The sequence below is a fragment of the Helianthus annuus genome, chromosome 6 (genome assembly GCF_002127325.2).
Source record: "Helianthus annuus cultivar XRQ/B chromosome 6, HanXRQr2.0-SUNRISE, whole genome shotgun sequence".
NCBI lineage: Eukaryota > Viridiplantae > Streptophyta > Magnoliopsida > Asterales > Asteraceae > Helianthus > Helianthus annuus.
In genome coordinates this window covers 9,094,397-9,120,373 of record NC_035438.2, presented here as the reverse complement: position 1 = coordinate 9,120,373, position 25,977 = coordinate 9,094,397, and the positions used below count along the sequence as shown (strand labels likewise).

General features: G+C 40.3%; 1 protein-coding gene across 2 annotated transcripts; it reads right to left on the bottom strand.

The window, feature by feature from the left end:
• Positions 1 to 16,997: 16,997 nt before the first annotated feature.
• On the bottom strand, positions 16,998 to 25,369 carry LOC110864595 (WD repeat-containing protein 6). Of its 2 annotated transcripts, XM_022113700.2 has the most exons (17): positions 25,108 to 25,369; positions 24,748 to 25,025; positions 23,993 to 24,101; positions 23,793 to 23,875; positions 23,484 to 23,683; positions 23,226 to 23,358; positions 23,026 to 23,108; positions 22,728 to 22,931; positions 21,524 to 22,196; positions 21,243 to 21,431; positions 20,675 to 20,767; positions 20,052 to 20,236; positions 19,485 to 19,955; positions 18,906 to 18,986; positions 18,684 to 18,769; positions 17,615 to 18,181; positions 16,998 to 17,491 (listed from the first exon to the last, which is right to left on the bottom strand). In XM_022113700.2, the coding sequence occupies exons 1-17, from the start codon at positions 25,196 to 25,198 to the stop codon at positions 17,265 to 17,267; spliced, it is 3,753 nt and encodes a 1,250-aa protein (XP_021969392.1). In that variant the 5' UTR covers positions 25,199 to 25,369; the 3' UTR covers positions 16,998 to 17,264. The 2 variants fall into 2 exon arrangements, with proteins under 2 accessions (XP_021969392.1, XP_021969393.1); XM_022113701.2 differs by lacking the exon at positions 25,108 to 25,369 and having other exon boundaries at positions 23,993 to 24,104; positions 24,748 to 24,886.
• Between the last annotated feature and the right edge of the window lie 608 nt (positions 25,370 to 25,977).

Below are 25,977 nucleotides of genomic sequence, written 5' to 3'. Positions count from 1 at the left end.
GTTAGATCCTGTGGATCTTCATCTGTTTTGGTTGTATCGTTTCATATGATCAACTGATTTATCATCAGTTGATCTATTGTTCTTGTATTGTTCTTCGATCTTACATTTTGTAAGATCAAGGGTGGTTGGGTGTTTTCTGGGTTGGTAAATAATAAAAGTTTTATGTCACCGTTTTATCACTATTTCTGGTGTTATTGTTGTTGATTGTTCTTGCATAAACCTGTTTATACCATTTTTACATGGTATCAGAGCTTCATCGCTCCTGATCTGTTATTTCCGCTGTTCGATTCTGATTCTTTTGTTGTTTGTGTTTAGGTTATTCCCTGGTGTTCTAGGGTTTGGATCGGCTTGATCTTGGGCATATTAGTTCAGATCTGTTTACTGAAACCCTATCTTAGGGTTTCTTGGGTTGTGTGAGGGTTCGTTTGCTGCTGGTGTTCATACTGCGTTGGTCTCTAAAACCCTTGAAGGTTTTAGGGCAAACTAACCTGTGTGACACTTGGTCTTCTGGACATCAGGTTTAGTAGTTCTTGAAAACTACGAATCTGATATATATTCAAGGAATTGCACCCTCTGTAAGATCGTTCTATCCTATCTTTTTTCTGTTGTTGGATAGTTGAAGTCGGGGTAGTGAGGACCGGCACATATTTGTATTGTTTGTTTTGTCTTTTTTGGTTGGTTATTGTTAGCTTTTGTTTTACTATTTGTCACACCCCCAAAATCCACCCGCGGAATACCACCGCTTGGGAGCGTGACTGACCAGGATCAAGCCATCAATCATATCAAACATAGCATTTAATAACAATAAAAGTAATTAACGTAAGTCACCATGACATGATTGATGTTTCAAAACCAAATACTGTTTTAAGTAGCGGAAGCATAGTAAAGCAAATTCAAAACGAGTTATGAGTTCGACATCATTAACGATCCATCTGCCCACAACGACCTGCTCCTTCCCTGTGCAAGCTCCCAAGTATACCTAAGGTCCTGCAAGGCATGCAGCAAATAATCAACAAACTAGTTGAGCGAGTTCACAGAAAGTAAGTTCATAAAGTAATGCATAAGTATAGCTAGTGGGGGCTTCCCATACTAGTGTGTAATAAAGGTGGGGGCTTCCCATGTTCATCCTGGTTAATGAGGGCTTCTCATTAACGGTACTTACTAGACTAACTTCCGACCATGTGTTCTTCTTTACCGAGAACAGGAAAACGTACAGGGTCACGTAGGCTTTACGTGACGTGCCCTTCCCCGAGGACAGTGGTACGCGTGGGGGCTACGTAGGCTTTACGCAGCGTGGCCTTCCGACCTGGAAGCCAGTAGATGGTATTGGGTTACGTAGGCTTTACGTAACGTGTCCTCCCGACCCGGGAGACATATGGCAAATATACTGGGTTACGTAGGCTTTACGTAACGTGTCCTGACTAACCTGAGGACGATGGTCTACAGTCTGGTATATGCGTAAGTACGAGTAATCGTTCCAAATTCAACATATCCAACCCAATTCCCAACCCGGGAATCCCATGCCTTGGCTGTGTGAACTCACCTTGGTTTGCTCGGCAGATACACAGAAAGTACAAGTAGCAAGTAAATGATCACTCACGTCCTATCATGGTTATTATACGAGTCAGGTTCGTATGTAGCACGTATATAGTAATCACGTATAGTCATGGCAAGCATGTACGCACGTAAGCAGATAAGACATAGCATGTGAGGATCCAATTGTTCTAAGTCCATTCATACCCGGCCCAATGACATAAGCAGCCCAATAACAAAACAGTCCAGATTCTCAATCGGCCCAAATAGCAAGCACAAACAAGTCCAATAATAAACAGTCCACAGTTCAAATCGTTGGGCTCAATAGATTGGGCCCGTGACAGTGAAGGCCCAACTGTGTGCGTGCAAACGATGGTGATCTCGACTCGCAACGGGGATCTCGAGTCGCAACCGGAGATTACGAGTCGCAACAGCTGGTTGCGAGTCGCAATGGAGGTCTCGGTTCATCATGGTCTGGTTACGACTGATCATGTGCTGGTTACGAGTCGCAACGGGACTCGCAACCGTAGTCTCGACTTGTGCTGGCTTGGTTACGAGTGGGATTCTGACTCGCAACTATGGTCCCGACTCGCAACCAGGTGTCGAAATCGCGTATGTAACTGGTTTCCATATTTCCTGCATTGACTTATCCGTGATTCTAGCAAACAACTTAGGCAGTTTCACAATTTCGATCAATCACAGTTAATTCCGATTTCATTCAACTTCAAATCATGAGTATCAAGCATGTTCATATTAACATCAAGAACAGGAAATCAGATTATTATAAAAACATACCGAATCATAAATCAGCTATCATGCATCCTACCCGGTTTGCATACATTCAGACTATTAACCCATCCGAATTATTCCTCATCACACAAACATACATATAACCGATTTCATGTCAAGTAACCATATATCTTAATCATTCATGAGAACCGATTAACAATCCAATTATCATCAACATTCAACCAATATTACTAGCATACACCCTAGTTACATCGTCTAACGAATGATAGCAATCACATGATATCACAAATAATCCAAAAACATAACATCATCACTAACCGGATGAAGGTAGAGGATCGATTCGTTTCACAAGCTTCAAAGTGTGTGTGTGTGCCGTCGGGTTCCAAGCAAGCCGAGAGAGAGAGGAAAACTTCTAGGGTTTGTGTGTGTTTTTGTGTTTGTGACAACTAACCAAAACCTATCCCCAACTATGGGATTTACACGGTTAAAGGGGAGTGGGCCGAACCCACATGGGCTGCCCTAATAACCCGTGTGCAAAGTATAAGGCCCGAATGGGCTTGTGCGAGTGTGGGTGTGTTGTGCGGTCCGATTCATACATGTACAAATAGTAAACATCAAGCACATAACACAACATTTGTTCAATTAATATGATCACGTAATCACACTAGTTCGATGGTTACACGTAATGTACGAGACGGTAAAGTACGAGTTGTCACATTATCCCCAACTAATTGGAAATTTCGTCCCGAAATTTGGTATGCACTCACTGAGGAAGCTAGGTAAACTGTACTGTTCACTGATTTTCCTGGGGTGTCACATCCTCCCCCCGTTGATCTGGAATTTCGTCCCGAAATTCCGAAGTAGTAGCTTCAGCCTCAGTAGTGGTTGCCTTGTTCCCGAATAACTGGGGGTACTTTTCTGTCATCCTGTCTTCGCGTTCCCAGGTGTACTCTGGGCCACGTGTGGAGTTCCAACGAACTCGGACAAGAGGGATTCTCTTGTGTTTGAGGACCTTCACATCCCGGTCCGTGATTTCAACTGGTTCCTCGACGAACTGTAACCGCTCGTCGATAGTGAGTTCCTTGAAAGGAATGATGAGGTTTTCATCTGATAGGCACTTCTTTAAGTTCGATACGTGAAAGACATTGTGAACTGCCCCGAGTTCAGCTGGTAAGTTCAACTTGTAGGCTACCTTGCCAATCTTTTCTATAATTTCGAATGGTCCGACGTACCGCGGATTCAGTTTGCCCCGTTTGCCAAAACGAACCACACCCTTCCAGGGTGAGACTTTCAATAAAACCCGGTCCCCGACCTCAAATTCCAATGGCTTTCTACGCTTATCCGCGTAGGCTTTCTGACGGTCGCGTGCTGCCGCCATGCGTTGTCGTATTTGTGCAATCTTTTCTGTGGCGTCCACAACAATCTCTGGACCCGTGATCTGACTATCTCCCACCTCTGCCCAACAGAGAGGTGACCGGCATTTACGCCCGTACAATGCCTCGAATGGAGCGGCTTGAATGCTGGTATGGTAACTGTTATTGTAAGCAAACTCCACCAAAGGGAGGTGCTTTTCCCAGCCGTTGCCGAAGTCGATAACGCATGCCCGAAGCATGTCTTCAAGTGTTTGAATCGTACGCTCAGACTGTCCATCCGTCTGAGGGTGGTATGCTGTGCTCATGTCTAGTCGTGAGCCGAAAGATTTATGCATTGCTTGCCAAAGTTCTGACGTGAATCGTGCATCGCGATCCGAAATGATAGACGTGGGCACCCCGTGCCTCGAGACAACTTCTTTAAGATAAACGTCTGCGAGAGTGGAGAACTTGTCCGTTTCCTTAATCGGCAGGAAGTGTGCAGACTTGGTGAGTCGATCAACTATGACCCATATCGTATCGTTCCCACGCTGGGATCTAGGTAGGCCTGTAACGAAATCCATGGAAATTTCTTCCCATTTCCACTGAGGTATCTTAGGCTGCTGAAGTAGGCCAGCTGGTTTCTGATATTCGACCTTGACTCTTGCACAGGTCAAGCATTTTCCAACATACGTAGCAATGTGGGCCTTCATACTAGGCCACCAATAGGTAGTGCTGATATCGTGGTACATTTTATCCGACCCTGGATGTACCGAATAGCGAGACTTGTGTGCTTCATCCATCACAAGTTCGCGTAAACCGCCATAAAGAGGGACCCAAATACGGCCCGTTACATAGTAGGCACCGTCTGCCTTCTGTTCCATTTGCTGTCGTGAGCCGCGTAAGGCTTCAGCCATGACGTTTTCGGGCTTCAGTGCTTCTGTCTGAGCATTTCGTATCTGTGCAGGAAGGCTAGACTGGATCGTAAGCTGTAGCGCTCGCACGCGCTTCGGTAAGGTGTCCTTTCGACTAAGGGCGTCAGCCACAACATTGGCTTTGCCTGGATGGTACTTGATAGCGCATTCGTAATCGTTCAGTAATTCAACCCATCGCCGTTGACGCATGTTCAAATCCTTCTGCTTAAGGATATGCTCGAGACTCCTGTGATCGGTGTATATCGTGCACCTGGTACCGTACAGGTAGTGTCGCCATATCTTAAGCGCAAAAACAACAGCTCCCAGCTCTAAATCGTGCGTCGTGTAGTTCCGTTCGTGAACCTTGAGTTGACGAGAGGCGTAAGCAATAACCTTGTCGCGCTGCATTAACACACATCCCAATCCCCGAATGGATGCATCACAATATACTACGAAGTCTTCTGTGCCCTCTGGCAATGAGAGAATAGGTGCGCTGCAAAGCCTATCTTTTAAGTGCTGAAAAGCAGTCTCCTGGGGCTCTCCCCAGCGATAGGTAACACCCTTCTGTGTCAGTAGCGTAAGCGGCTGAGCAATCTTCGAGAAATCCTTGATAAACCGTCTGTAGTAACCTGCCAGACCCAAGAATTGGCGTATCTCTGTCGGTGTACGCGGTGCAGGCCAGTTTCTGACCGAATCTACCTTGGATGGATCGACATGTATCCCATCCTTGTTCACTACGTGGCCTAAGAAGTGGACTTCACGAAGCCAGAAGTCGCATTTAGAAAGCTTGGCGTACAACTGTTCCTTCCGAAGGAGTTCCAAAATAAGACGAAGATGCTGCTCGTGTTCCTCCCGACTCTTGGAGTAAATCAGAATGTCGTCGATAAATACTATGACGAACTTGTCGAGATAGGGTTTGCACACCCTGTTCATAAGATCCATAAATACAGCAGGCGCGTTCGTTAACCCAAATGGCATGACGAGAAACTCGTAGTGACCGTAACGAGTTCTGAAAGCTGTCTTGGAGACGTCCTCATCCCGGACTCTCAGCTGATGGTACCCCGACCTTAAGTCTATCTTCGAATAGTAGCACGACCCTTGCAACTGGTCGAATAAGTCGTCTATGCGTGGAAGAGGATAACGGTTCTTCACCGTCACCTTGTTGAGTTCACGGTAGTCGATGCACATCCTGAACGTACCGTCTTTCTTCTTCACGAAAAGCACTGGAGCTCCCCAAGGCGAAGAGCTTGGTCGTATGAAACCCTTTTCCAAGAGTTCTTGCAGTTGCTTTGACAATTCCTCCAATTCCGATGGAGCTAGACGATATGGTGCGCGGGCTATGGGTGCTGCTCCTGGAGTGAGCTCGATCTGAAATTCGACCTGACGATGAGGCGGTAAGCCTGGTAAGTCTTCAGGAAACACCTGAGGGTAATCACGTACAATTGGAATATCCTCCAATTTCTTTTCCTTTACTGATGCGTCTGTAGCGAGTGCCAGAATGGCAGTGTGACCCTTACGTAAGCATTTCTGAGCCTTCAAGAAAGAGATGATGCCAACCACAGCACCACTCTTGTCGCCTTGAACTTCTAGAGGTTCCTGACCAGAACGAGGAATGCGAATAACCTTTTCGCTGCATAAGATTTCTGCCTGGTGTTGGGAAAGCCAATCCATCCCAATCACGACGTCGAAGCTACCCAAGACTATGGGAATGAGATCAATAGAGAAGGCTTGACCAGCTAAGATAAGATTACAACCTTGAACTACGTGCGTGGCTTCTAGACTTTTACCGTTAGCTAACTCTACTACGTGTTTGGTGGGTAAAAGTGTTGGTGCACGTTTTAGCAGTTGACACATTTTCACAGACATATAGCTTGTATCCGCACCCGAATCAAACAAAACAGTAACGTAAATATTGTCAAGGAGAAACTTACCCATGACAACGTTGGGATCGTTCACTGCGTCGCCTCGACCTAGCACAAAAGCACGACCACGAGCTTCATTGCCGTTGTTGTTGTTTCCACCGTTGTTGTTCCCGTTGCCCTGGTTATTGTTGTTGCGATTCTGGTTCAACTGAGGGCAATCGCGTTTGAAGTGACCTTCAGCCCCACACTGGAAACATCCCCGGTTTCCACGCTGTGGCTGCTGCTGCTGCTGCTGGTTCTGTGGAGCTGGTTGCTGAGGCTGCTGATTCTGATTCGCAGGACGAGGGCTCCTGCAGTCTTTGGCCTCGTGACCCATCTTAAGACACCTTTGACAACGACCCTTGTTACATGGGCCGTGGTGATGCCTGTTGCAGTTGTGGCACCTGGGTTGACTACCCTGATATCTCCTCTGTCTGTGACCACCAGAGGATTGCTGACTGGGACTCTGATAGTGATCAATCTTCTGCTGCTGAGACTGTGGCTGAACAGATGCTGAACCTTTACTGGAATCCCCATCCCATTTTCTTTTACTGTCACCAGATGTAGCAGGAGTAACTGAGGTGGTGACGTTAGCAATAGCATTAACACGCTTGGGCAGTCTATTCTGGTCCACTGCCTGATCAGTGATACGGTGAGCGAGGCGTTGGATTTCCTGGATGTTTTCGAGGTTAGCCGACGTCACATGGCTCTGAATTTCTGGCGCCAATCCCTTGAGATACAACTCAATGCGCTTGTATGGAGGGTCCACCATAGTTGGACACAGAACGGCCAGCTCATTAGACCGTTTAGTATACGCCTCGATTTCCGATCCAACCATTTTCAAGTTATAAAGCTCATCTTCCAGCTTGTGTATGTCTTCCCGCGTGCAATACTCACGCTTGATGAGTTCCTTAAAGTCGTTCCATGGGGTGGCGTTAGCAGCTGCCAACCCTAAGATCTGCACTTGTGCGTTCCACCAAGTGAGCGCAATCCCTTCAAGTGTGCCAGTGGCGAACTTCACCCTGCGAGCCTCAGGGCATTCGCACATTTCGAAAACCGACTCGAGCTTTTCAAACCAGTGGAGGAGTCCAACTGCTCCCTCTGTGCCACTAAACGAGCTAGGACGACATTCCATGAAGTTCTTGAAGGTGCACCCAGGCTGCTGCTGAGCGGGTTGACCTATTGTGTACGGATAGGGCAAAGTTAAGTACGAGGATTAATGTAGGATCTAAAGATCCCAGTGTCTATACTGCAGGGTATACTACCTGCTTGGGCGGCTGCAACTGCCGCAGCAATGAGAGCCTCTAGCTGGGCTTGAGTCATGTTAATTCGTGCGGCCATTGATCTTCATAGTAACAAGTAGCATACGTAAGAATGGTTCGCGAGTAGGGCGATGACAGAAAAGTGTAGGCATATAGGTGTTCTCATGTAATCAAGCATGTGTATCTAAGCGTAATGCGAGCAAAGTTCTAAACAGTTCTAGCAAACAGGCAATAAACATAAACCTTATTACCTAGGATGTCGAGTCTTGCACGTGGAGCGAAGCGTCGTTGTGGATCGTTGAGAGCACTGTACTGGTTATAGTCCGGTTTTAATAAAAACGTTTTCCCATATTAAAACCAAGTTCTCTATAACCAATGGCTCTGATACCAATCTGTCACACCCCCAAAATCCACCCGCGGAATACCACCGCTTGGGAGCGTGACTGACCAGGATCAAGCCATCAATCATATCAAACATAGCATTTAATAACAATAAAAGTAATTAACGTAAGTCACCATGACATGATTGATGTTTCAAAACCAAATACTGTTTTAAGTAGCGGAAGCATAGTAAAGCAAATTCAAAACGAGTTATGAGTTCGACATCATTAACGATCCATCTGCCCACAACGACCTGCTCCTTCCCTGTGCAAGCTCCCAAGTATACCTAAGGTCCTGCAAGGCATGCAGCAAATAATCAACAAACTAGTTGAGCGAGTTCACAGAAAGTAAGTTCATAAAGTAATGCATAAGTATAGCTAGTGGGGGCTTCCCATACTAGTGTGTAATAAAGGTGGGGGCTTCCCATGTTCATCCTGGTTAATGAGGGCTTCTCATTAACGGTACTTACTAGACTAACTTCCGACCATGTGTTCTTCTTTACCGAGAACAGGAAAACGTACAGGGTCACGTAGGCTTTACGTGACGTGCCCTTCCCCGAGGACAGTGGTACGCGTGGGGGCTACGTAGGCTTTACGCAGCGTGGCCTTCCGACCTGGAAGCCAGTAGATGGTATTGGGTTACGTAGGCTTTACGTAACGTGTCCTCCCGACCCGGGAGACATATGGCAAATATACTGGGTTACGTAGGCTTTACGTAACGTGTCCTGACTAACCTGAGGACGATGGTCTACAGTCTGGTATATGCGTAAGTACGAGTAATCGTTCCAAATTCAACATATCCAACCCAATTCCCAACCCGGGAATCCCATGCCTTGGCTGTGTGAACTCACCTTGGTTTGCTCGGCAGATACACAGAAAGTACAAGTAGCAAGTAAATGATCACTCACGTCCTATCATGGTTATTATACGAGTCAGGTTCGTATGTAGCACGTATATAGTAATCACGTATAGTCATGGCAAGCATGTACGCACGTAAGCAGATAAGACATAGCATGTGAGGATCCAATTGTTCTAAGTCCATTCATACCCGGCCCAATGACATAAGCAGCCCAATAACAAAACAGTCCAGATTCTCAATCGGCCCAAATAGCAAGCACAAACAAGTCCAATAATAAACAGTCCACAGTTCAAATCGTTGGGCTCAATAGATTGGGCCCGTGACAGTGAAGGCCCAACTGTGTGCGTGCAAACGATGGTGATCTCGACTCGCAACGGGGATCTCGAGTCGCAACCGGAGATTACGAGTCGCAACAGCTGGTTGCGAGTCGCAATGGAGGTCTCGGTTCATCATGGTCTGGTTACGACTGATCATGTGCTGGTTACGAGTCGCAACGGGACTCGCAACCGTAGTCTCGACTTGTGCTGGCTTGGTTACGAGTGGGATTCTGACTCGCAACTATGGTCCCGACTCGCAACCAGGTGTCGAAATCGCGTATGTAACTGGTTTCCATATTTCCTGCATTGACTTATCCGTGATTCTAGCAAACAACTTAGGCAGTTTCACAATTTCGATCAATCACAGTTAATTCCGATTTCATTCAACTTCAAATCATGAGTATCAAGCATGTTCATATTAACATCAAGAACAGGAAATCAGATTATTATAAAAACATACCGAATCATAAATCAGCTATCATGCATCCTACCCGGTTTGCATACATTCAGACTATTAACCCATCCGAATTATTCCTCATCACACAAACATACATATAACCGATTTCATGTCAAGTAACCATATATCTTAATCATTCATGAGAACCGATTAACAATCCAATTATCATCAACATTCAACCAATATTACTAGCATACACCCTAGTTACATCGTCTAACGAATGATAGCAATCACATGATATCACAAATAATCCAAAAACATAACATCATCACTAACCGGATGAAGGTAGAGGATCGATTCGTTTCACAAGCTTCAAAGTGTGTGTGTGTGCCGTCGGGTTCCAAGCAAGCCGAGAGAGAGAGGAAAACTTCTAGGGTTTGTGTGTGTTTTTGTGTTTGTGACAACTAACCAAAACCTATCCCCAACTATGGGATTTACACGGTTAAAGGGGAGTGGGCCGAACCCACATGGGCTGCCCTAATAACCCGTGTGCAAAGTATAAGGCCCGAATGGGCTTGTGCGAGTGTGGGTGTGTTGTGCGGTCCGATTCATACATGTACAAATAGTAAACATCAAGCACATAACACAACATTTGTTCAATTAATATGATCACGTAATCACACTAGTTCGATGGTTACACGTAATGTACGAGACGGTAAAGTACGAGTTGTCACACTATTAGAGTTCGGCTCCTGAGTAAAGGCTTGTCCAGGCACCTTGAGTGATGAACCTGGAATCTGGTCCCTGACTCAGTTTCGCCTTTGTCTTTGGTTGTTTGGTTCTTTGTGTGTTTTCTGTTGATAACCTGTTGTTGTCTGTTTGTATTTTTGGTGTCTAATTGTTGCTTGTCATTATGCCTGCTGAAACTGCTCCTAGTACTTCTCAGACGTTGATTAGTAAATTGGATATAGGAGATCCGTTGTACTTACATCCTAGTGACTCCAGTAGTTTAACTATTGTTAGTATTAAACTCAAAGGAACTGAGAATTATGCTGTGTGGTCTAGTGCCATGAAATTGGCTTTAGAAGCTAAAAACAAGTATGGATTTATAGATGGTAAGGTTGAAAAATCTAAAGATGATGAAATGTTGGCAGCCCAATGGGATAGATGCAATTCTGTAGTGCTTACTTGGTTATTAAATTCTATTTCAGAAGAATTGTTTCTTGGTCAAGTTTTTTCTAAACTAGCTTCTGAAGTTTGGACTGATTTAAAAGAATCCTTTGATAAGATTGATGGTTCAGTTGTCTATGATTTGTATAAAAAAATAAACTGTATTTCACAAAATGGTAGTACTGTTGCAGAATATTATAACAGGTTGACAACAATGTGGAAGCAGTTTGATGCAATGCTTCAACTGCCTTCATGTTCTTGTCAAGCTGCTAAGGATTACAATGATTTTTCAGCTCTTATAAAGTTAATGCAGTTTCTCATGGGGCTTGATGATGTGTATCAGCCTGTGAGAACTAATATTTTGACAAGAGAATCATTTCCCTCAGTAAAAGTGGCCTTCTCTATTGTATCTAGAGAAGAGTCACACAGGCTTTCTAGTAATGGATCTAAAAGCCAGAATGTGTCATTTGTCTCTAAGGCTAGCCAAAGTTTTGAGAATAAGAAAAGATCAACAAGAGGACCTAACAATCTTAAATGTTCTCACTGCAGTATGTTAGGTCATACCATAGACAGATGTTTTGAGATTATTGGTTATCCATCAGGGTTTAGAAGAAGAAATAACAATAATACTAATAATAACTCTTCTAATAGAGTTAATTCCACTAGTGTTAATAATAATAATAATAATAATAATAATAATAATAATAATAATAATAATAATAATAATAATAATAATAATAATAATAAGTCTAATTCTTCTGTTGGTAAATCTGCTGCTTCTTCTGTGTCTGGATTGCCGTTTACTTCTGAGCAGATTACCAAGTTGTTAAATCTTGTTGGTGAAAGTTCTCAGTCAGAGTCACAGAATCCTAATATAGGAGGTGAGTGCTTTAATGTGTCTAATTTTGTGAGTTGTTCAAGTTCCAATGTGTTTAACAATAGTCATGAATGGATTGTTGACTCAGGGGCGAGTCAACATATGGTTAATTCTGATAAACATTTGATAAATAGTGTTGATGTTTCTGAATTTAACATTACTGTTAGTCATCCTAATGGTACAAAGGTTAAAGTGTTGAAAATTGGTAACCTTAAACTAACTGAAGGTGTTATTTTACAAGATGTGTTCTATGTTCCAGACTATTGTGTGAATTTGTTGTCTGTCTACAAGTTAGCTAAGGATAATTGTGTATCTGTTGTGTTTAATGAGGAGTGTTGTTTACTTCAGGATTCCAAGTCAAAGAAAGTCCTGATGAGTGGTAGACAAGATAGTGGTCTGTATGTTGTAGGAAATAATGGTAATTTTTCTCATGCTTGTTTCAATAGTTCTGTGAAGTCTGTCACATGGCATTCTAGGTTAGGGCACCCCTCTGATCAAGTCTTGGCTGTGTTAAAACAACATCTTAAATTGAATTCAAGTGATCATAGTCCTTGTGATATTTGTCATAGGGCAAAACAAGTTAGGGTCCCATTTCCTTTAAGTGAGCATAAAACCAAATGTGTAGGTGACTTAGTACATCTGGACTTGTGGGGTCCATACAAAGTCACAAGTTATGAAGGTTTTAAGTATTTTTTGACAATTGTTGATGATTTTTCCAGGTCAGTATGGTGCTATTTTATGGCAAGTAAAACTGAAGTTTTTGAGAATTTAAAAGGGTTTTATGAATTGATTTTAACTCAGTTTAAAAAAAGAATTAAAGTGTTCCGAAGTGATAATGGGACTGAGTTTGTAAATAATAACATAAATATGTTTTGTAAAAATAATGGTATTTTACATCAAACCACATGTTCCTATACACCACAGCAAAATGGTGTGGTGGAAAGGAAACATAGGCATCTCTTAAACACAGCTAGGGCGTTGATGTTTCAGAGTGGTGTACCTTTAAAGTTTTGGCCAGATTGTGTTCTAACTGCTGTATACCTGATTAACAGGTTACCCTCTTCTGTGTTGAATAGTAGGAGTCCTTTTGAGGTTATGTTTGGTTTTAAACCCTCTTTGTCTCATCTAAGGAACTTTGGATGTTTGTGTTTCAGTACTGTTTTAAATGAACCTGATAAGTTTGCATTTCATGCAGACAAGTGTGTTTTTCTTGGTTATTCTAACATAAAAAAAGGGTATAAAGTGTGGAGTTTAGATAATAAGAAAGTTTATTTTTCTAGAGATGTGAAATTTTATGAGAATATATACCCTTTTAAACTTAAAACAATTGATAATCAAGAAAGAGTATTTGAATTGAATTTGAATCATTTAAATTTTTTTGATATTATAACATCTGAAGTTCCTAACATGCCCAATGATGAAGAGGGTACAAGTGGTGCACATGATCCTGTTAGTGATGATCAGCAACCACTGTCACCCTCTACATCAGCCCCTGTTTCTGGAGTTGAGCCTGGACAACACACAGAACAGGCTGGCAGTAGTGGTGTTGGTAACAGTGGTAGGGTAGAGGACACTTCAGGATCGCATGGTGACACTGTCCAATCTGAGGGCACACCATATGTTAGACGTTCTTCTAGAAGTGTTAATTTGCCTAAAAGATTTGATGAGTATGTTGTAGAGGGCAAAGTGAAGTATGGTATAGAAAAGTCTGTGAATTATTCTAGTTTGTCGTGTGATAATTTTTGTTTTGTGTCAAACTTGAATAAAACTTGTGAACCTGCATGTTTTACTGATGCAATAAAAGATCCTAGGTGGGTAGATGCAATGAATAAGGAAATGGAGGCGTTATATAGAAATGGTACTTGGGTTTTGGTAGATTTGCCAAAGGACAGAAAAGCCATAGGTTGCAAGTGGATTTACAAAATTAAATACAAATCTAATGGTGAGGTTGAGAGGTTTAAGGCCAGATTAGTGGCCAAAGGTTATAGTCAACGTGAAGGGATTGATTTCGGAGAAACTTTCTCTCCTGTGGTAAAAATGGTCACTATTAGATGTGTATTAAGTATGGCTGTTAAGAATAATTGGCAAATGTATCAATTGGACATTAATAACGCATTTCTCTATGGTTCGATTACAGAAGATGTGTATATGAAGTTACCTCCTGGATATTTTCCTGAAAATGAAACTAGGGTTTGCAAGTTGGTTAAATCTTTGTATGGGCTGAAACAAGCCCCTCGGAAGTGGAATGAAAAATTGAATGAAACCTTGTTTAAAATGGGTTTTGTGCAGAGTTTGTGTGATCATTCTATGTACATTCTGTCTGCTAAGTCTGTGTTTGTTGTGCTGTTAGTATATGTTGATGACATAATTGTCACTGGAAATTCTGATGTTGAGATTGTTAAAATTAAAAAGCAATTAAGTGACAGTTTTCAAATTAAAGATTTAGGTGTGTTAAAGTATTTCCTAGGTATTGAGGTGATGTATGTTGATGATGGTGTATGTTTGAATCAGCGTAAATATTGCCTTGAGTTACTTAGTGAATTTGGATATCTTGGTGTTAAACCAGTTAACACACCCATAGAACAAAGTCATATTATTGCTAATAAATTGAGTCTAAATCAAAGTGTTGTTAAAGATGTCACGAATTTTCAGAAATTGATTGGTAAGCTTATATATCTGTCCATAACCAGACCGGATATAAGTTATGCCGTTCAATTTCTTAGTCAGTTTATGCATTCCCCTCAAGAGTGTCATTTGCAAATTGCACTTAGACTATTAAAATACTTGAAGATGTCTCCAGGTAAAGGAATTTTGTTTAGAAGGGAAAATGATTTGGTTTTAAAGGGGTTTGTGGACTCTGACTGGGCCAAATGTTTGGCCACTCGAAAGTCTGTTACTGGTTATGGGATTTTCTTAGGTAGTTCACTTATATCTTGGAAATCGAAAAAGCAAAGTGTTGTTGCTAGATCAACTGCAGAAGCAGAATATAGGGCTATGTGTTCTGCATCTTGTGAAGTGATATGGGTTTTAAATGTGTTAAAAGAGTTAGGTATTGATTGTAAATTGCCTGTTCAGTTATTTTGTGATAGTCAATCTGCCATCTCTATTGCTTTTAACCCTGTGTTTCATGAACGGACAAAACATTTTGAGATTGATTTGCATTTTTTGAGAGAAAAAATTGCAAATGGTGTTGTTGTTCCTGAAAAGGTTATGTCTGAAGATCAGTTGGCTGATCTGTTTACCAAAGGGTTAAACAGTTTGCAGCATGATAGTTTGTGTAGTAAGTTGGGAATGTTGGACTTGTTTGCTGGTTAAACTGTATGAATGAAGGGGGGATGTTAAAATGTAACACGTTTACATTTATTTTCTCTTGTTAATTCATACAGTTTATGTTTAAGTTATTGGGCTCATTGATGTATTGTTGGGCTTGTGTTGTGGGCCTGTTGTACAACTGGCTATGTCGGTTGTTGGTTACTGGGCTCAAAAGTTGTTGCAACTAATCATGTTCCAAGTTTGTATTTTGTACATTGTTCAGGGGTGAATGTGGAAGATTTCAGGGGCTTATGTGTAACATTGCTAGATATTTTATATAAAAGGCTGGTTGTTGTTGATCTAGGGTTTCCAGATCATTCTGTTCACTCTCTCACATCTCACTTTCCTGTTCGCTCATTTCTCTGGATTCGTGTTGAAGATCTGGAGCTTGTTGAAGATCTGCTGTTGATCTTGTTTTAGTTGTTTGTTGTATAGTTAGATCCTGTGGATCTTCATCTGTTTTGGTTGTATCGTTTCATATGATCAACTGATTTATCATCAGTTGATCTATTGTTCTTGTATTGTTCTTCGATCTTACATTTTGTAAGATCAAGGGTGGTTGGGTGTTTTCTGGGTTGGTAAATAATAAAAGTTTTATGTCACCGTTTTATCACTATTTCTGGTGTTATTGTTGTTGATTGTTCTTGCATAAACCTGTTTATACCATTTTTACAGTATTACTATCTTATACAAATAAGCAATTCACCAAATAAGCTCAATACAATTAATAGTATCATAATTACTACGTTACATGACTTGTATACATATAAATAACCTATCGTATTAAGCTCCCCGCGTTGCGGCGGAGGCGTAAAAACGTGACAAATAGCACCAATGCCACACTATAGCCAACGACCACCAACATTGAAGTTGCGGCATCTTAATGTGGGAAAATTAGACCGATATATAAAAATAGAAAATGACTAACTTGATTTAGGATTCGCGCGTTGTGACGAACTTATTAAACGGGAAAAAAATAGACGACGTAAACACACTGAACCACACGTACGTTGCCCCATGTTAACTCGCAAAATTTAGAACAAAGCATATAACAAAACGTAAAATCATTGAACCACACACACACATTGTGCTGTGTTAAGTCGCAAAATTTAGATCTAAACGTAAAACGAAAAATTTTGCAAAATATGAAAAACATAGGGGATCAAAGTTGAAAGTAAAAAGGTTGTGAGGTTAAATTGGAAAAAACTAAAAACTTTTGGGTTAAAACTACAAAATCAAGTAGTTTTGGGTTTAGAGTGAAACATTAATTTTTTTTAAACCACCAAAAGATGGGGTACAATATCTCAATGACTCAACTTGTAAATGTATATTATGTAAATTTATAATATAATCACCACACATGGCAAACTCTAAAAAACTTACAAAGTACAACAATTAGATGCATAAAACATATATAAAGCCAAAGGTACAACTCAGTTAAGCTCTACAATGTTATAAATTAATAGTATATTATAGAATATAATGTAAATTTATAATATAATCACCACACATGACAAACTTTAAATAACTTACAAAGTACAACAATTAGATGTATAAAACATACATAAAGCCAAATGTACAACTAAGTTAAGTTTTACAATTTTATAAATTAATAGTATATAAATGGTACATACTTAGACATTAATATAGAATGGTAGGGGAAATGAACACTTGGAGAATTGACCATGAGTCAAGTGCACCTTGTACAACCTAAATGTGCCAAGCAAAAGAAATAAAATACATGAAAAAAAAAACTATTTTAACAAATATTTAGGCCCAATATTGAAAAAAAGAAACTATTTAAGCAAATATTTAGGCCCAACATGACTGACCAGATAAGTCGACATTAATGGTAGCTGTAGTGTCGTGTCGTGACAATAGGTTTTAGTTTCCCTTCAAACACTTGAAACATGCATTATATATCATAACAAGAATGAATGTGAGGTAAATGACGGCATGGAGCCTGACTTCCAATGGAATGCTAATCTCAAGAAATTATTTCATAATTTAGTCAACAGAATAAACATTTAGACCAATGATCTCTAGATCAAGTGGTGGAAGACTTGCATTTCTCTTAGGAGATGCAGGTTCAACTCTCACTTGGTGCAGAGTGAGGCACTGGTGGGCAATGATAGGAGACCTAGGAAAACCTGGATTCGATCCTTGAGCCAAATAGGTTTTACCAGTTAATTCAAATATCAAAAAATACCAATCGAACTACTCTTAATTTTTAACTAAACAAACTAAGCTTCCGCAGGAGCTATAAACTCCATCATCTGCATCCCTCTTCCAGCAACTGCTATTTGATAACGGTTTATTCCGTATTTTCTAACATCAAGTGCTTCTGGTTCTGGTACACTAACAATCAAATGGCCATACTCACTTAATTTACCATCCGTTGACACGCCCCAACAACGCAAACGTTGATCAAGCCCAGTAGAAAAAACCCAACGCCCATCTGTCCATACACCTATCCACATAACATATCACACTTAGTTTTAGTCAAAATAATTGGATTTAGATGGTCAACACCCACAATTAAAGAAACTTTTTTTTATAATTAGAGTAGATTTACAGAAAGTGAGAGTTTCACCTTTTACCGCAGAGCTATGAGCCGAGGCTATTTTGTCGGGTTGTGAAAACATAATCTGGTAGTTTCCAGAAGTTTCGACTCGATGAGGAAAGTGCATTTCTGAAGTGCGTCTATCAGAACCCGTAACATTGAAACAAAAAGAGTGGAGTGCTTGATCATCACCACCGCTTACAACATTACAAGAAAAACAAGATTCGGAATCTTTAACATCTGAAACGTGAATACAATTCACCCCAGATTGGTGAACGTTTTTCAAAACATGCAACGGCTGTATCATGTTTAATGATGTTTGGTCTTGCATATCATCCTCAGTGTTCTTGTTCTCTGAGGGTTTTGGTGATGTGGTAGATGGTTTTTTGTCTGAGTTGTCGAGTGACCGCCATTGTCGTCCACCTTGACTTCCTCTTCCAGTGCGTGGTCTTCTTTGAAAGTTTCTGCAATCTTCCTTCTTTAGGTTTGATACTTTTTGCATAAAAGTTTGAACTGTTTCAGTTACATCCCAAAGGGCGATACTTCCATCTGTTGACCCGCTAATAACCGTAAACACACTTTTTGTTTGACTTTTATCTGAAAAGAAACAAGGGTTTTCGGTATCAGTAATATATCAATAGAGATAGTAGGGAGGCAAGATATATACAAAACAATTATTACAAAATAGAGTTAACTTCCGTTTTGCTCCCTGTGGTTTGGTCACTTTAACGGTTTTGCCCCAATCATTTAAAAACGGCCATTTTCCTCGATGTTTCAATATTGTCGCCACTTTGCTCCCCGGCTCTAACTCCATCCATATTGTATGTCAACTGAAAGGGTATTTTTGAAATTTCAAGTTAACATACAAGATCCAAGTACCCTTGCGTTATACTAGAAATTACCAAAATACCCTTCCAGTTAACATACAATATGGATGAAGTTAGAGCCGGGAAGCAAACTGGCGACAAGATCGAAACATCAAGGAGGAAAATGGCCGTTTTTAAATGATTGGGGCAAAACCGTTAAAAGTGACCAAACCACAGGGAGCAAAACGGAAGTTAACTCTATTTTATAATATCATATAAAAGGAATTAAAAACCTTTACAACTTGGAAGTTCAGGAATAATGACATGTTGCAGTGATAGAACCGGTGAAGCTGAAGGAACCAATAGTGCAACGTCAAACCTGCAATGGTTAAAAGAGAATGAGAATAACGTCTTGTTTTAAGAGCAAATTACCTTATGTTATTTAATATATTTTAAACAGAAATAGAAGTACAGCTGGCGGCACATATGATATTGTTAAGTGGCTAAATGTTTACCAAAGGCGATGTGGTAATACTAGAGCCCTTAATGTAACTGTAGCATCTGAGCAAGAAACAACAATGAAACACACAGATGTCCTGCAATTAGACATAACAAGAATCGTCATTAACTTATATCAATTAGGGATGGGAGCGGTACAGTACCCGTATTTGTACCAAAAATACCGGTACCGAATTTGAATAAAACTAGGTACCGAATGCCGTACCAAATATTATGGTACAGTACGGGTACCTGCACCGGTATTTCGGTACAGTACCCGATTTGGTACAATTTTCTTTTTTTCTATCTTTTAAGCACTACGGGAAGTATATAGGTAAAATCGATACGAGTACCATAATACCATAATACGAAAATAAAACATAATATCAAATTCATCATAATCAAATTCGGTACCACTACCAATTTTTACCCGTACCCGTACCGAAATTAATAAAATTGGGTACCGTTAATGTACCGAACACCCAACATCAGTACGGGTACGGGTATTGGGGAAAAAATCTCATCCTTAATATCAATTGGAGAATGTGGCAAGGAATATTAAAATAAAGAAAGTCACTTCTTGGATCTTAGACCACCTTGAACCCGAAATCTTCACAAGAAATGCAGTCACCGCCAGGTACCGCCAATCATTTTCATTACCATCGTTGCAGCAAACTTCCGTATTTTCTGGAAGGGGTTTATCAATTGAAACATTATTGACGTTTCCATTCGTTTCCACCTTTTTTGACCCGTTCAAATTTGTACCACCTTTTCTGTTTGGCAAATCACTGGAAAGCCATTGGAACAACATTTCACTTTTAGGTGTTGATGTACTCTTGCGTTTCCAAGCCGTTACGACCCTTTTTGCACCAACTGAAATTAACAGAAACTGATCTTCCTGATCGTCTAAATCTGTTCCTTGCTTAATAACTGCGCCAGCTGTACTCATCGTATGATCTGTAAAAGCATGCACCTTCTGCACGTAGCAAAGTGATCTTACAGCTGAACCACCAACATGCTCTCCAAGCAATTTTGAAGCAGACCAGTTGTCAACACCTGAAGAGTACCTGAGTGTATATTTACATCATTAGTTATAAACATAATTTAATTAAGGATAGTAAGATACTAAGATTAGTTTGTTTTAATTAGTTGTACAGTTGTACCTTGTTAACCTCACAGTTCCATCTTCACAGCCTGTTGCTATGAAACTTGGTTGAAAATTATTTGTATGATCGACAATGAAACATAATGAGTGCATCTCTCTGCCATGAAACTGCAGATTGAGATTCTGGGGATATATTTTGTCACTTGCAACTACCCAGTGCTTGTGCATATAAATCACTTCATCCTATGAGAAAATAATAAATAAAAAAAACCCAAACTTTAGATTGAGTAAAATGCCATTTTTGTCCCTAAGGTTTGGCCAGTTTTGCGACTTTCGTCCAAAGGTTCATTTTTCCGCATAGATCCAAAAGGTTTGAAATCTTGTCATTTTCATCCAACTCATTTACTCCATCCATTTTTCTCCGTTAATGAGGGCATTTCCGTCTTTTTAGACATATCTAAAAAGACAAAAATACCCATGACTTAACGTTAAGAATGGATGGACTTAACGAGTGAGATGAAAATGGCAAGATTTCAAACCTTTTGGATCCATATGTGGAAAAACAAACCTTTGGTCTAAAGTCGCAAAAGTGGCCAAACCATAGGGTCGAAAATGGCATTTTACTCTTTTAGATTAGATAAACTATGTTGTGGACAAATTGCTTAAAATTTAGCCACAAACCTTCACAAAGGCAAAGCAATTCTTCATTTCGGGTATATCGCCAAGAAGAAAAGTATGAGGACGCCGCCATCCACCGCATGAAATTTCAGCTACCTATAGCAATAAAAAAATGGCCAAGCATTGTAAAAACCGTATAGTAGACTAAAATAGTCAACAGACAAAGGAAGAAGCAATGTTTTGGAAAACAGTAGGACCGGGAACCAGGGGTCTGACCGGTCCGGTTCACCCTATCAGACCGGGTTTAAGTTGAAGCGGCCGTTCGGACCAGAAAACCGAGTGGTGGAACCGGATTTTGATTAATTTTTTCCAGTTTCACACTGTTTATTTTTATACCGGTTTAAGTCGAACCAGCCGCTCGGACCAGAAAACCGAGTGGTCGAACCGGATTTTGATTATATTTTTTTCAGTTTCACCCTGTTTATTTTTATAATATTTATGGCATAACGCGGTTCTTACATCCGATCCAACCGGTTCGTCCGGCCCGACAAGTGAACAGGTAAGGAGACCGGTTCGACATCCGGTCCATTCTGAAAAGATTGGGAAGAAGACTAGAAGAGGAAGAGAGAACCTTAGTCTCAGTTGACAAATTCCAGATTATAAAATCAGCTGACGCAAAGCCAATAGCATAGTCAGGATTGTCATTCGGAAAGAGAGATTTGACTAAACTCAGCTCTTTGACTTGTTTCATTCCAATGAAGTCCATTTTTTGTTCAAATTTATCATATTCCAGATAACATATGCACCCATCACCTCCGGTCTGAAGAAATAACCAATGGGTTAAATTAATTTCAAATCAAAGTTTTTCATTGATTTATGCAAAAACAAAAACATATGAACGTAGTAACGTACCGAGCGTAATTCAATGTTACTTGAACTTGAACCATGAATAGATACACTGGTCACACTTGATATGCCATGAGCTCCTTTAAAGTAATTTAAAGGCGAAATTTGTGCAACCGAAGAAGCAGGTGTACTGAGCGACAAGTCTCGTAATAAAGGAAATAAAACAAGATTACCACGAAGATCTCCACACACTAACACTTCCTCATGAAACGATGCATCCAAACATAATATCCTTATAGGAAAACATGATGTGAACTCTGCTACTAAACACTCAGAAAATGACTCAATACGCCATAGCTTCAGCTTTCCTCTAGGATCAGCTGTGAAGATAAAAGTGGGCCCCAGAGACTCACACCAAAATGTTTCCAAAAGTTGTCGTTCGGCTTCAACAGACCAAGTTAAGGAAACGTTGACTTCTGGTGTTGGGAGACCTACAACTCTCACAACGGTTAATCTCCCCTTACCGTCTCCCAGAGCAATCCAGTTGTCTGCACTAGAAGCGACACCTGGGAATACACTTATACAAACTATTGCGATATCCTCGCTTGCACGGAAAAGCTGAGTCCATGCCACGTCACCAGTTTCGGATATATTAGCGAGGTACAAGACTCCATTGTTTGTGGCAACATAAAGTGCATTTTCACTTGCAAAATGCATGCAACGTACGTATTCACTTTTGCTGCACGTGCAAGAAAACAGTCCAATTGTGAAGATGATAGGTATAATAGAGTATAATGCCATTTTTGTCCCTGAGGTTTGACCAGTTTTGCGACTTTCGTCCAAAGGTTTGTTTTTCCGCATCCGGATCCAAAAGGTTTGAAATCTTGCCATTAACTCCATCCATTTTTCTCCGTTAAGTCAGTGGTATTTTCGTCTTTTTAGGTATCTTACTTTTGTTTTTTTATTAAGGGTACTTTGAATACCTGTACATTATGCTAAATGCTTGTACATAAAGTGAAAAAAAAACCGAATTGCCCTTGGAGTTGACAAAAAAGACGGAAATACCCCTGACTTAACGCAGAAAAATGGATGGAGTTAACGAGCCAGATGAAAATAGCAAGATTTCAAACCTTTTGGATCCAGATGCAGAAAAACAAACCTATGGACGAAAGCCTCGAAACTGGCCAAACTTCAGGGACGAAAAAGGCATTTTACTCGGTATAATAAAAAGAATAAGAAAAATTATAATATTTTTTGGCACTGGACGTACCTGTCCATTCGTCCAGTACGATTTGTGTTTGGAATTTGTATGGTAAATATTTGCTTTCTTTCATGATCTTCCACACCGTTGCATCTTGTTAAACCCATGGGTAAAGAAGAATGCAGCTGATGAACTTTTATGGCAGAATCAAATCCAGCAGTAACAAGAAGAGACGAACTTGGGTCGTACACGCATCGCCATACTCCCCTCCCTCTGTACAACAAACATGCACAATTTTCATTTTTCAAAATTCTTTTTTTAAAATTTAGTTTCTGGATTAATTTTTCATTTTGGGCAAATTACTTACATGTGCTCCTTGATTATTCTAAGTTGAGTTCCATCTAGTCCCCATACACGACATGTACAATCCTCGCCCACAGTGACGATTAACTGAGATCACCATCATTCCCCATACAATAAAAACAGTTAGCAGGCTTACAAAGTTGGTTACTCTGATCATAATTTATGACGAAACGTAAGAGATGAGCGCGTTTATGGCAGGCTTACAGAGTCAGACATACAGCAATCCCAAACCCTAGCACTGTGACCAAATAGCACAGGTCCACTGGAAGAAGAGACGGTCACCTCTGCAGAATCGTTGGAGTCTTTTTTAGCATCAAGAACTTCCCATATACGAGCACTGCACTAAAAATAAATCAAATTAACAGTTAAATAAATCAAATTAACAGTTAAACACATTATATATACATTTATTTTTGCTGCTTCAAGAATAAAATAGTCAACAAAATCCATATCAGAATTGACCTGCGATCATCAGAGACCGACACTAGTTTTGATCCATCTAAAGACCATGTAATACGGAATATGGAACCTTTATGCCCAGCCAGTCTACAGACCGGAACAGCTTTGTACTTGCGATTGCAAACATGGTTATCACTTTCCTTTGAAGGACTGTTGTCTAAACAAGGAGTATAACACCCACAAACGACTTTCCAAACTATAATCTGCGAGAACACATTTAGAACATAAATCAGCTTCAAACGTTAAGCAATACTGACTTCAAAAACACGTGAGCAATCACAAAAGCGCATTCAGAATGAGAAACTTAAGTACCTCGTTAAAAATCGTACCAGACGCTACACGGATAGAATCAATTTTGTCACCCCACATTCGCATCGTATATAGAAGACATCTGTCTGTGAACGAACGATAACAATATTAGAGCAGTAATTTGAGTAGTACTGATGTAGTTACTTGTATAGCTATAGCTAGTTTCTGTTATACACTTCAGTTAGGTAAACCGTAAACCATACCTGGAGAGCTAACCTGATAGCTGACTGTAGATGTCAACATGTCCCAAAAATAAACAGAGTTATCAGTGCATCCAATAGAAATAAACTGCCTCCCTTCATCTACAGAATCCTACTGCCGATCAACAAAGTAAGTAACACAACTAAATAGGGCTATAAACGAACCGAACATTCACCAAACCATTCGTGACCAATCGGCGTTCGCTCGTTTAATAAATAAACGAACATGAACAGGGAATTTGGGTCAACTAATAAATGAACGAACACGAACAAAGGTAGCGTTCGTTTAATTGCGTTTGTGAACGTGCAGTAACATGTTCGTTTATGTGCATTCATGGTCGTTTGTTTTGTAACTTTTGTTTAGTTTATGTTCAGGACTTCAGTCATTAGAAACTTGGATCCTTAAAACGCTTATTGGGATAACTATGTTTATGCATACTTGTGCCTTTGCTTTGGGATAGTTATGTTTATGATTATGATATATCAAGCGCTTAAGTCTAACTTTTGGGATTAAGAATGTTGTTTTTCTTTAAATTGTTATATGTTCGTTTGTGTTTGTGAACAAGTTCAATTCCTTAATGAACGAACACGAACAGGCATTTCCATTCCATATGTGTTCGTGAACTGCTCGTAAACAAGTTCAACGCGAAACGAACGAACATGAACAACCGAACAACACTCCTTTCGGTTCGGTTTGTTTACATTCTCACAACTAAGCATGAAACAAACAATAGAGAAACTGACGAAAATAATTACACCTGTATGAAGCAGACATCCAAAATCCAGTGACCTAAATTAGGCAAACACTGAACAGAAACCAGATTAACAAGCGTTTTATCATCATGATCCGACAACTGAATGTTGAATACAAACAATTTGAGTCTGCGTTCACCAAACACAGCCACTCTGAAAGTACTTTCAGTATCCAGTGACGTCATACAACATATTCCGTGAACCCTAATTCCATCAAACACTTGATATGAAGCAATCATAGTGGAAGTAGCTAGGTCATAGAACAGAAGCTGCGAACCAGTTCCTGATTGACAATAAAAAGCAAGTGTTACTATTAATTTTCTGAAGATAATCATAATTTGAAGATGAAGTAAAGTGAAGATAACCTGCAAGGAGATATGGAAGTGAAGGAGATGGTGGAGAGAGGTGGAGAAAACAGAGAGCTGAGATTTCACCGAGGTACTGTCCGGTTTCCATTTTTATTTGAACGGTGAGAGGTTGCTGAAAGCAGCGGCAGCGGCAGCGGCGTCTGAGATGACGACGGACGACGGCGGCGACCGGCGGTGAGATGGTTGTTCACTTGTTTGAACGCTAGGGACGTTAAGCAAAATTTGGGGCGGACTGTGGGCCGTTGTGGTAGTATATGTTGGCCCAATAAGAATGGGTTTGAGATTTAAGTAAAAACTAGTAATAAGGCCGCGCGCGTTGCGGCGCGGGTACATCGCAAATATCAAATAGATTAGCGCAAACGTTATGTAATGTGTCAATCATATAAAAACGTGTATTTTGACGTATCCGATAAATCAATTATATAAGCATTTTAATCAAATAACAAAATCCAAACCGGGTTAGCTCATTTAGTGGGGTTCCACCTAATTACTACACAACCCTTACATTTTCATTAAGACTTAGTGGCATCAATACGCATAGTGACTCGTATGTCAAATCATAAACCAACTAAAAACGTACATATAAATAAGCACGAAAACGTATTATATTTGATCATGTTCATTAACATGAATTTATATTGACATGTACATATAAAAATGAGCATGTGAGAAAATAAAGTGTTTACATCAAAACGTATAATAACCTTAAACATACATAAAAATAGGCATGAAAACGTATTATATTATACCCGACTCATTTTTAGAAAAACTTTAGGTCGAAACGTAAATGTGTACTACATGAATATGTACCGAAATGTCCATAAAAATAAGCACGTGAGGAAATAATCCTTTTTAAATTATAGAATG